Here is a 13,250-nt window from a genome sequence, read left to right on the forward strand (position 1 = left end):
ACTCTTATGTTCCACTAATTAGAACAGAAATGCTCTCAGCTCTAGAATGTGTGAAATCACTTGCTCTGACATATGTATCCTATTTAAAAAATGGCATGTAACACATCAAAACAGAGCAATGGGGATTCCTACCATGGAGCCAAGAGAATTTCTAATGTCCATGAGAATTTTATTATCTGGAAAAGTGGGAGGAGGGCAGTGGCAAATAGATAGAGCCACTTTAGTTATGAAGCTGGGGGAAAATGGGCAACTTCCTTTAGAGACAGCATTTTTCTAAGAATTCATCTCAAATCCTTTAATAGACTGAAAAATATGGTTCTCACTCCATTATTATTTTTGAAATAATTTTGAAATAAAGCTTTAAAAATTCTAAAAAATTAAAAGCTGGGGCGCCTGAGTGGCTCAATCAGTTAAGCGTCTGACTCTTGGTTTCAGCTCAGGTCATGATCGCATGGTTCATGGGTTTGAGCCCCACATTGAGCTCTACATTGACAGTGCATGGCCTGCTTGGGATTCTCTCTCTGTCTCTCCCCTACAAGTGCATGTGTGTGCTTTCTCTCAAAATAAATAAATAAGTTAAAAAATAAATAAAAGCTTGCTTATACACATAAAAATTTGTACATAAATGTTTATAGTATCTCTATTCATAATCACCCAAACCAGGAAACAACCCCAGTGTTTTCAACACAGAAATGAATAAACCAACTATGGTTTATCCAGACATTGAAATACTACTTAGCCATAAAAGGGGAAAATAATAAGGAACAAAAATAGGAAAGGAGGGAGTGAGAGAGGAAGTAATAAAGTCAGGCAGGCAGGCAAAGGAAAGAAAGAAAAAGAAAAAGAAAAGAAAAAAGGAGGGAGGGAAAGAAATAAAAGAAAGAAAACAGAAAGAAAGAGAAAGAAAGAAAGAAAAGAAAGAAAGAAAGAAAGAAAGAAAGAAAGAAAGAAGAAAGAAAGAAAAGAAAGAAAAAAGGGAATAAAGAAAGAAGGGAAGAAAGAGAAAGGAAGAAGGAAGGAAGAGGGAGAGAGTGGGAGGGAGGAAGAGAGGGAGGGAAGGAGAGGAAGGAAGGGAAGGGAAGGGGAAGGGAGGGAGGAAGAAAGAAAAAGGAGAGGATGTAGGGAGGGAGGGGGAGGGAGAGAAAGAAAGAGAAAAAGAGGGAAGAGAAAAAAAGGAAAGGAAAGAAAAGGGAGGAAGGAAGATAGAGTGAGAGGGAGAAAGAGAGGGAGGGAGGGAGAGAGGAAGGAAGGAAGGAAGGAAGGAAGGAAAGAGAAAGACTATTAATAAAAAAGTAACAACAGGTATGAACATCAAAGGCATTATACTGAGTGAGAGAAGTGTATCTTCAGAGGGTACATACTTTGATTCCATTTATAAGACATTGTAGAAAAGACCAAATGATAGAGATAACTAACAGATAAGTAGTTGTTAGAGATTAGTGGTAGTGGAAAGAAGAATGTGAGGACTGAGGAATAAAATAAGGGAGGTTATTTGGAAATGTGCTCTTTTAAATATTTATTTATTTATTTTTGAGAGAGAGAGAATGAGTGAGCTTGCACCAGTTGGGAGAGGCAGAGAGAGAGGGAGAGAGAGAATCCCAAGCAGGCTCAGTGCTGTCAGCACAGAGTCTGATGCAGGACTCAATCTCACCAACATGAGATCACAACCTGAGTCTAGATCAAGAGTTGATCACTTAACTGAGCCAGCCAGGTGCCCCAGTTTTTGGAAATGCTCTATATCCTGATTGTGGTGGTGATTACATGAATCTATTAATGCATTTGAATTGATAAAAACATATAGAAATACTGTATGTTATTTAAATAGAATAATTTTTAATTTTGCCTATAATTTTGGGGGTGATAGATATGTTCATTATCTTAATTGTGGGGATGTTTTTGTGGGAATATTATAGTCATCAAAATTTATGAAACTGTATGTTTCAAATATGTATGGTTTCTCATATGCCAATTACACCTCAATACAAAAATGAAAAGTTAAAAAAAAAAGCTTGCCTATGGACATGAGTTAGTGCTAGCCAACGATTTTTAAGTAGCACATTTAAAACAAACCAACCAATACCAAACTTCTGCTTTTATCTAAATAGCACAGGAAAAAAACAGAGTTTTTATTTTCTACTCTAGGAAACATTGTGTTTTTCTTTGTTGTGCTTTCCTTGGGCTGAATCTGATAATTTGATTGAAAGTCACAGTCAGGTTTTCAGTCTCTTGACTCCTGGCTGACTCAATCCCAAAGCTACCATAACCAAATTAGCTAGAAATGGTTCTCCTGTGTGTACATTTTATACTTGAGATATACTTGGCTTGTTTGTTATTAATTAGTTGCTTTTTATGAGCATCTGAATAAGATAAATCTAGGCCAGAGACGGGGGAATAGATTTTACTGGGGATTTGCACAAGTAAAACAAAATTCCTCATTCTTTTATCCATTTTCCAATGATTGCTCAGTAATTGTTTACTTTGCTAAGTGGATAAGTGTTCTCATTCTGAAGATATTTACAAGCTAGTAAATAAAATGAGATGTATGTACAAACACTTGTTATACAAGTCAGAATGTGACACATGCCAACAGAATAAGGCCAATCAATTACTCTGGAGGGGGATATTTTCCATCAATGTGGGCATGGAAAGCATCTCAACAGAGAGAGTATCTAAGTGGGTCTTTGAAGGCTGAACAAATAAATGCATAAAGGAGAAAAAAGAAAATTGTTTAGGGAATTAGTGTTGAAAAACACTGGGAATTAATGCTGGGAAGCATTTGAGATAAATTTTGGTAGGCAGTAAATGTCAGCTGTAAGGCCCTTGACTATATTCTGAAGGCAGTGAGGTGTCACAGAAGGAAAAACTCTGAGCTGAGAAGTGACATGAACCAAGTGGGATATAGAAGATCAGGACATGGTAGTGTTTAGAAAACAAAGAATGGAAGAGGAGCTGAAGTCAGTGATGCTAGTTTATAAGCCCAGAGAAATACCTGGGTCTAAGGGTAGAGCCCACCAGTAGCTGAACATTGCAAAAGTGTAATCTTAGATGTAATCTCAATGTCTTCACTTACTCATAAACAAATAGTTGTGCCTATGATGTGCCAAGTTTTTCTACTCTCTGAACATACAGTACTGAACTTAGCAGAATTCCTGTCCTTTCTGGAATGTCATTTTTCATAGGGGACAGAGCACATGGGCAGTGGATGAACAAGCAAATGCACTGATACCCTGATGCCAGGTGGCAGTAAGTGCTGTAAAGGAGACCAGAGAGAGGCTGGCAGACAGAGAAAGACTGGAGATGGACAGGGTTGGGAATGGTGGTGGCATAGACTGAGTGATGCAGAAAAAGCCTCTCGGAGGAAGTGACCTTTGGAAGAAACCTGAGTGGAATGACGCATGAGCCCTGTGCATTTCGGGAGAAAGAGTATTCCAGGCATGGAAATAGCAACTACAAGCCGAGATTCTCTGGATTTGGTGGCAAGGGGCATCCTTAGGTCCCTAGGTCCCAGTAGTCCCCGAGGACCCCCTAAGAACTCCCTGGCTCCAAGGAATGCTCAGAGAAAGTACAGCTAGACCACGGTAGTATCAATGAATGGGGAAAGGCAGGGTGGGAAGTCAGTGGGATAAACATGTAAACCCTTCACTCTTGGCAGTGTCTCAGGACGTTCAGATATGAACAAATGAGCTGGACGAGTCAACTTATTAGACAGACTTGTGAGAATCCTATAACACATTTGGTCATACCTAGTTAGTTTCTCAGTTCCTCCATTTCTATAGTTCTACAATAGGAGTAATGATTTACTCTTCTAAAATACTTGTTTTCTATCTTCCATCTGTTCTCTTCTAATGTAAACTTTGTAAAGCTCATTCTGACAGACCCTCACCTCAGTCTTGGTTTTGAGAATTATGAAGAATAATTTAAGGAGAAATAATAAAGAAAAACTTCTCAAGATAATTCCTCAGCCTCTTTTACAAGTTACAGTGAAACCTAAAATAAAGTAGCCGTCTAGTAAATGGGAACACTACAGACGGCTCAAAATCACAAGTGTTACTGAGATCCACCATGTTTTACATTTGGCTTTCTAACTTACTCCTTAAAATAATCTTGATGAAATATTTAGTTAGTCTTGGAAATTTAAGGACAGAGGAAACGTAAGGAAAAAGGACCTTTAAATAATCGGACAAATCTGGGATAAATTATCCAGCTCTGCACATGTTACTCTTTAAAAGACATACTTGGGGATTCCATGGTCAAGAACACTGAACATGTATTGCCACAAAACTGTACTTCTATAAGGACACTTTCATAGGTACTTAAAGGATATCTTCCCTGCAAAATTAATATTAAGAATAATATACTTGACCTTAGAAGGTATTCCCTTTGTGCAGAAAAACTATCTAAGACTTAGAATTCAGGGAAAAAAGTGATTACAGATCTTATCAATGTCATACCAGAGCATTTTCAAACAGGCCCATTCAAGGTTTATCAAATTCTATAGAACATAGGGTTTTTTTTAAAAAATATTTAATATTAATTAGGCCCAGTCTTGTTAACTTGTAGAAGATTGGTAAGCTGTAAATGATTTTTGTCCCAGTAAAGATGCAAATGATATCTGTAGACACGTAACCACAGAGGTTACAGCTTTATTGTTCTGTATCCAGTGTGGTATACTTATCTCAGCTGGTTGGCTATGTGATCGATATCCCTAAAATGTTCTTTTTTTAATGCTTTTTATTATGGTATTCTCAAATGCTCTTGAAACCAGGTTGCCATCTTCCTGGTACTCTCACTAGTGAGTTAAGGAACTTCTTGACAAATACTGATTCACAAAAGCCACATTTTCACTTTTTGAAAAATATACTGTGACAGTTTTAATCGAAGTTTCATGAGGGAGAACTAATATGTGGCCTTAATTAAGCATTCATGGTTGGTCTTCAGGATACCTCACATCAAAATATGGGATTTCCTGACTATCTCCACTAACTAACTGGTTTAAATCCAGCAATGTTGTTCAAATGTATTATCGCACTGTGCATTAACTGCTTTCCACAGTTGCATAGCTTTATTTTTTAATTAATTTTTTTTTTATTTTTGAGAGAGAGAGAGAGAAAGCGAGTGAGCATGAGCAAGGGAGGGGCAGAGAGAGAGGGAGACACAGAATCTGAAGCAGCCTCCAGGCTCTAAGCTGTCAGCACAGAGTACGACCGATGTGGGGCTTGAACCCAAGAACTGTGAGATTATGACTGAGCCACCCAGCCTTCCCCCAGTTGCATGGCTTTAGTATCAGACTAATTTTCCTGACCCAAATTAATAATTGATTATAAATATGTATTTGTTTAGTTCAAATATGGTGTTAGCATTTTTAGAATTCTTTTTGATGCTCTCTTAGGTAAGAAATTTTTTCTGGTAAACATGCAATAATAAATAGAAGAGTTAAATCTTCTTTTCAGTGGATTATTCTGTCTCTGTTAGAGCTCCATATTTTAAAAAGAGGATGTCAAAATCTACACTCTCAGAAAGAAAGAAAGAAAGAAAGAAAAAGAAAGAAAGAAAGAAAGAAAGAAAGAAAGAAAGAAAGAAAGAAAAGAAAGAAAGAAAGAAAGAAATCCATTCTCACTACTCATTCTCTGTAGGAGGAAACTTGGCTCTACCCTTCATGGAAATGCGAAGGAGTGTTTTGCATAGACTCATTTGAAGTTTAATTAATATGTTACCTACTTCAAACTTACTAAGTAGTATTATCCTCTAATAAAGCAAAAATTGTCAAGAACACTTCAGAAGGGAGAAGATTTCTTTTTAAGGTTTTGTCAAGAAGAAGCATATAAGCAATTTACACACACCTGATACCTGTACTTCTAAAGTACCAGTATTTTGGAGGGCCTGGGTGGCTCAGTCCATTAAGCATCTTACTCTTGATTTTGGCTCAGGTTATAATCTCAAAGCGTTCATGAGTTTGAACCCCACATTAGGCTCTGTGACAACAGTGAAAAGCTGCTTGAGACTCTCTCTCTCCTTCTCTCTCTGGCCCTCCCCTGCTCACTCTCTCTCTCTCTCTCTCTCTCTCTCTCAAAAAATAAATAAATTTAAAAAAGGTTTTACAAAAGTACCAGGATTTTAAATAGGTATGGTTGTCATTAATGGAATTGGGGGGATGCAGTGGATGAGGAGGGCAGAACTAAAAGATAAGATTTCATAATACTTAATATCCCATGACTCTCTTTCTTATCAATTAAAATTTTCTAATTAATACCCAGCTACATGCCATCACATGTCATAGAAATAATAATAAAAAAAGCCCACCCATTCAAAGTGAATTTTCACAACTAGAAGAAAATGTATATTTGGATTCTTCTTCAACAGAATTCTCTTGAGGCTTAATTTCTACATGTGTTCTTGCTTCTCACACCTTAATGATATAACCAAGTGATTTTTTTTTCTCTAAACTGTGATGACTTCTTATTCATGATAGGAGCTATTCCCATTATAAAGGAGAAGGGGCTATTTTTTAAAAAAGAAACAGATAGTAAAAACACACTGCTGATATTACCTGGAGGGGAAGTGACAGTAAAAATAAAGTGCCAATTTGACCCAGAGATCAAAACTGCCAAGTTGGAGAAGCTCACATAACCATCTTGACTTTCTGCCTGAGTACACCCTACAAACACAGGAACAAAAAGTAAATGTTAGTTACTTATCAAGAGCAATTTCTTCAAGTCTTCTCTATAAAGAGGCAATTGGACAATAATGGAGAAAAAAAGATTTAATTAAAGAGATAAATCCATCAGGCTTTTCTTAGATAAGTCTTCGAACAAAATAATCCATGGGGCGCCTGGGTGGCTCAGTCGGTTGAATGTCTGACTTAGGCTCAGGTCATTTCACAGTCTGTGAGTTTGAGCCCCACGTCGGGCTCTGTGCTGACAGCTCAGAGCCTGGAGCCTGCTTCTGATTCTGGGTCTCCTTCTCTCTCTGCCCGTCCCCTATTCATGCTCTCTGTCTCTCTCTCTCTCAAAAATAAACATTAAAAAAAAAGAACCTAATAATTCAAGATAGAGTAATAACAGTAATTTAAAGTTTACTATGCCGGGCTGTGCTTTATATACATCATTTTAAATAAACTGCTAACAACCCTATAAAATATGTTATTATTATCTAGGAAATAGATAATCTTATAAAAGGTGACATTACTTGGAACTGGGGTTATAGTCCCAAATCTGCCTGATTTTAGGGTTTGCATTCTTAACCACTACTATACATTAACTATTATACCAATGAATATCTGTCAAGAAAGAAAGTCTATTATCATCCAGGTGGTCAGTTTCTAGGCTCTGCCTCTCTTCTATTCAAGGGATCTGTAGTTTATGTGATGGCAGAGTTAGGTCAATAGAGCAGGACCACAGAAATGCATCAAATCATGACTAATAAAGGCTATCCTGATTTAACAACTTGGATCGTCTGGGCTATGGTTTCCATGAATAAAATGCAAAAAAAAGAAAGTTTACATCTTCTGACAATAGGCCATCCATTTATAAAGTGAAAGAAGGCAACTTAACTCAGGATCACATTCACAGTGCCATTAATTAGTCTTCTGACTCCACCACCCTCAAATTACTTTGCTAATTAACAGCTGCTACAGTTCACTCTGGAAATGTCACTATGATTGATATGACGGACAATGAGTTAGCAGAGTGGTCTTAAAGTTTATAAATTGGTTTGAGATCTTTAAGGCTGAAAGGTATCATAAAGATATAATATGCTTAGTGTTACATTTTTCAATTCAATTGCTTAATTCTTTTTGTGGAAACATTGTCTTTCCTCATCAATTTTGCAGAGCTAACTAAAACTTCTTTTTTCAAAAACATCTTTTCCTTCATCTCTTCAGCATCCCAAAATAAATAAAATGCCCAGAAAAAATGGAAATAAATAAGCCAAGCCTCAAATAAATGATAGGCGCCCAAGATAAATGCAGTTTATACTCTTTAAAACCTATATGCATCAAAATTATGGTCAATAAACTCTTGCAAACAATGAACTGCAGAGTACAGATGTTCAACATGAAATCGTTTGCTGCAGTTTTTCCTTTGACAAACGTCCTTATTGTTCCCATCTTTGGAGGAATACAAAGCAGCATTTAATCGAAATGTGTCCGTCGAGCACAGTGAGTCTGCCTCGTAGAACAGCCGCCAAACTGCCTAATGGTAAGTGTTTTAGCTCCAAATGGGTTTGCTTTTGTGTTAAATACCAGCTTGCCTCAGAGATCTCTACAAAGATTCCCATATATATCTATGATATTCTCAGATTTGAAGCATATGTGCCCAAAAGCTGAGGCAGTTGCTGCCAAGTACAGTACATTACTCCAGGGTTCATCATATCACTGGAATGGTAATTGTGAAATATACAAATGCCATCGACAGGCTCCCTGATCAAGCTGGTATAAGCAATGTACTGGCTGAGGGAACTTGGGATGAGATGGGGTGCTAGGCTTGAAGCAAGATTGAAATTCACTACATGACTTACCAGGGAGTGTTACCTGAATATGTTTCTGCAGGGCATATGGTTTCCAAAATCCCTTTCAGCCCCAATTCTCCCCCATGTCTATCCCTCTCACCCTGATAACACTAGCAAACTGTTATATCATTAATGTTGAGACTTTATTTTTTGTAAAAATATTAAGAACATATTTTTTCTACAACTAGGATCTATAATTAAATATGAAAGGTTTATAGGACCCATAAATAATTATCTCAAGTATATAAATTCCCTTTTTTTGTTAATAGATTACAACCTTCTTTTTATAGAGGAGGACCCACTGAGACAAAAGAACATAAAGTTAAATTATAGAATAAAAGATTTAGACTGGACATATAGGTCTGGTTCTGTTGTTATTATTTTGTGTTTCTCCAGGAAATACTTAGAATAAGTCAGGTAATCGATCCCAAATGATTTTGGTTCCACTCTTTCTGAAGCTAAAGAGAAGTATTTCATGATGGCTTCAAGAAATACTTTCACTCATATGAAAAAGGGTGTTTTGGTGATGTGGGCATTCTAAAACCACGAAACTTCACAAGATTTTTTCCGTACATCATGACATACACAAAAACGTGTGCATAGAAACAACTTCAGCTCATTCCTCATACTTCTTCAGTGGATCTTCCAAGGAGGACAATGATGACAATACTAATCCAGGTGACTCAGCTACCTTGAGCATGACATTGTTAACTGAATAAAATAGCAATTTCATTCATTTTGCGTGGTCATAATATGATTCTAAGTTATTCATTGAGGATATCTTTGGGATAACTGAAAGAAAACTAATAAAGGATTAGGGGAGGGTGTCAGGAGTGGGGCAAAATAAAGCATGGGGTATGAGTAAGGTATGGTATAGAATAAGGTATGGAGGATGCGTAAAAGGGAGTATGAGTAAGGTGGTGGGTATAGGTAATACATGAAGAATGGTGAGTTCTGGAGTATGAGTAAAGTACAGAATATGAGTAAACTACAAAGCATGAGTAATGGTATGAAATATGAGTAAGGTAAGGAATATAGGTAACTGAACTGTACATATAAAAATGGTTATGACAACAAGTTTATGTTATATATATTTTACCACAATATTAAAAAGGAATATGGGCAAGATACAAACTATGACTAAGGATATGTAGTATGGGTAAAGCATGGAATATAAATAAGGTACTGGATATGGGTAAGTTATAGAGTATAGATATGGTATTGCTATGGACTGAAAATTTTTGTGCCTCCAAAATTCAAATGTAGAAACTTAATCTCCAGTGTGTTGGTATTAAGAGGTGGGGCCTTTGGGGAGTGATTATTATTAGAGCCTTCATAAAAAAAAAAATCCAGAAAGTTCTTTTGCCCCTATTGCTATGTGAGGACACAGTGAGAAGATGGCCATCTATGAATCAGGAAGCAGGCCTTTACCAGACACCAAATTTGCCAGCACCTTGATCTTGGACTTCCCAGCTTCACAACTATGAGAAATAAATTTCTTTGTTTATAAGCCACCTTGTCCATGGTGTTCTGTTATAGCAGCCTGAAAGGACAAAGACAGGTATGGAGTGTGTGTAAGGTTTGGAGTGTGGATAAGATATGGAATATGGGCAATATATGGAGTAGAGAATAGGAGTAGATGAGCTTCAGTATCCAGGTGAGGGTAATTGATGTACACATCATTAGAACATGAAAAAAGCTAAAAATTGATTTTTTTGACACTGTTGTCTTAAGATCAGAAGGTAAGTGAATTACTGTTATATCTTATGAATTTCACACCAAAATGCCAGCAACAGCTGAAAGGCATTGAAGAATGGACCGAATGACATCACCAAAACAGGCAGTTTAAAACTACCTAATGGGGCACCTGGGTGGTTCAGTCAGTTAAGTGTCCAACTTCAGCTCAGGTCATGATCTCAACATTCATGAGTTCACGCATCAGGCTCTGTGCTGACAGCTCAGAGCCTGAAGCCTGCTTCAGATTCTGTGTCTCCCACTCTCTCTGCTCCTCCTACACTCACACCCTCTCTCTCTCTCTCTCTCTCAAAAATAAACATAAAATAATAAATAAAAATTAAAAAGAAATAAAACTACCTCATAATGCAATTTTGAATGTTTAATTTTCACATTGGCCAACCTTGGATAGCTTTGCTTAATTATCTTACTTTCTTAATGATGTGGCTTGACTTTGCAAATTTGTGCAGGGAACATTTTGAGATGTCCTTTTTCCTGTGATTTTAAACCTAAGGAGTTTCAGAGTTAACTGTGTTAGTAAAGAAATAACCAAGAAGAGCAAAAATATGAGTCAACAATATGGGTGTTACTTTCACCAAAAGTGAGTAAAATATGCATTGCTGTAAGTGGAAGAATAGAAAATATAGAGTCTATGAGATGAGTCTCACAAAATAAGCAGCATTGCCTGGGCCTTTAAACTGCATTGTTCATGGGGCGCCTGGGTGGCTCAGTCGGTTAATCGTCAAACTTCAGCTCAGGTCATGATCTCATGGTCTGTGAGTTGGAGCCCCGTGTCGGGCTCTGTGCTGCCAGCTCACAGCCTGGAGCCTGCTTCAGATTCTGTGTCTCCCTCTCTCTCTGCCCCTCCCCTGCTCATGCTCTGTCTCTCTGTTTCAAAGATAAATAAAAACATTAAAAATTTTTTTCTAAATAAAATAAAATTGCATTTTTCAGGGGTGCCTGGGTGGCTTAGTTGGTTAAGCATCTGACTTTGGCTCAAGTCATGATCTTATGGTTTGTGGGTTCGAGCCCTGCATCAGCTCTGGGCTGATAGCTTGGAGCTTGGAGCCTGGAGCTTGCTAGACAGATTCTGTGTGTGTGTCTCTCTCTGTTCCTTCCCTGCTTGTGCGTGCTCTATCTCTCAAAAATAAATAAACATTTAAAAAATAATAAAAAATAGGTTTTTTAAAATAAAATAAAATTAGACTGTACAAAGAAAAAGTGGATAGGGTGCTCAGGAGAGTAACAAGACTACGGAAATTTGAGAAAATTACACAGCACAGGCTGAAAAGATTTAGTTTCTTAATAAGTAGATAAAGTAGGGAATTCTTAGGCCAGAATAGTTGAAAGCCAACTTGAAAAGATATAGCAGGCAAATTTATAGCTCTAATAAGAGAAGAACAGAATGAGACAAGCCTGAAACAGTAAGAGTTTTGTAGCTATGGAATATCTACTCATGAACTGTCAATTACCTCCTTAAGAAAATTTTCAGAAGGGACTAGTTCTATTTTCTGGAATTACTGTGTAACTTTGCAAGAAAACAAAATGTATAAGCTAAAAAAAACACTGATGTAAAAAATATCTGGGATTAATTCATGAAAAATTATGTTGAATGATAGGTCATTAAGTTGGAGACTTTATTATTTTATAGGTTTCCTTTTTTTAAAAAAAAAATTTTTATTAATTATTTTTGAGACAGAGAGAGACAGAGCATGAGCAGGGGAGGGGCAGAGAGAGAGGGAGACACAGAATCTGAAGCAGGCTCCAGGCTCTGAGCTGTCAACACAGAGCCTGACACGGGGCTCAAACTCACAGATTGTGAGATCATGACCTGAGCTGAAGTCAGACACTTCACCAACTGAGCCACCCAGGCGCCCCATACGTTTCCTTTTTTAAGGACAAGTAAGAATGAAAGGGGAAGCAGGTGTTCCATGCCAGATGATAGTAACAGTTTAGGCCAAAAAATAAATGTAATTAGCAGGAGAGGCAAGATTTAGTATTTCTATGATGGACTTTTCCCCATACATTTTAGTATTTTATTAATTTTTTTTTTTTTACAGAATCCATGTGAAAGTGCTTAGGCTCATTAGCCAGGTTAGAGCAAGAAATAATCATAAAGTCATGGCTTATTCTTGGAAGGCAGCAATTTTATAGATAAGCTGATATTTTGAACTGGTGAATGAGTCATTTACAAGTTTGTAAAAAGCATTAAAGGCAACCCAAAAACAATAGAAATGTCCTAACCAATTCATGAAGTATATAAGGAATCTGATAAGCTGATTTTTTAAAAGAGTTATCAACCCTCTAATTTTGCTTCTAGTTGTTGCCTGTGCTTTTAATGTCGTATCTATGAAATCATTGCCAAGACCAATGTCAAGAAGATTTCTCTATGTATTTTCTTCTAGGAGTTGTCAGGTCTTATGTTTAGGGCTTTGCTCCATTTTTGAGTTGCTTTTTCTGTATGGTATAAAATAAAGCTCCAAATTCACTCTTTTCCATGTGGATATCCAGTTCCCCAGCACTATTTATTGAAAAGTATGTCCTTTCCTCATTAAGTATTCTTGCCACCCTTGTTGAATATCAGTTGGCCATATGTTTTTGGTGTGAATTTATTTCTAGGGTCTTCATTCTGTTCCATTGATCTATACGTCTATCTTTAGGCCAGTACTCTACTGTTGTAATTACCATAGTTTTGTGATATACTCTGAAACCACAAAGTGTAACACTTTCAGTTTTATTCTTCTTTTTCAAGGCTGCTTTGGCTATCCAGGATCTTTTGTGGTTCCATATAAATTTTAGAATTGCTTTTGATATTTCTGTAAGAAATGCTACTGGTATTTTGGTAGAGATTGCACTGGATCTGTAGATCACTTTGGGTAGTATGGACATGTTAAGTAAAGTTAGACAAGTAGGATTACTTGTCAAACTAAAAAGCTTCTGCACAGCAATCAACAGAGTAAAAAGGCAACCTACAGAATGGGAGGAAATATTCATAAGATATATGTCTCATA

General features: G+C 36.9%; 1 protein-coding gene across 1 annotated transcript in view; it reads right to left on the minus strand.

Annotated features, from left to right (window-relative positions):
• Nucleotides 1-13,250, minus strand: part of PKHD1 (PKHD1 ciliary IPT domain containing fibrocystin/polyductin) — a 474,729-nt gene that overhangs the window by 31,877 nt on the left and 429,602 nt on the right. The window contains exon 63 of the mRNA XM_042939031.1: nt 6,548-6,655. Within this exon, the coding sequence (XP_042794965.1) occupies nt 6,548-6,655 (108 nt within the window). The remainder of the gene's footprint in view (nt 1-6,547; nt 6,656-13,250) is intronic.

The sequence above is a fragment of the Panthera leo genome, chromosome B2 (assembly GCF_018350215.1).
Source record: "Panthera leo isolate Ple1 chromosome B2, P.leo_Ple1_pat1.1, whole genome shotgun sequence".
NCBI lineage: Eukaryota > Metazoa > Chordata > Mammalia > Carnivora > Felidae > Panthera > Panthera leo.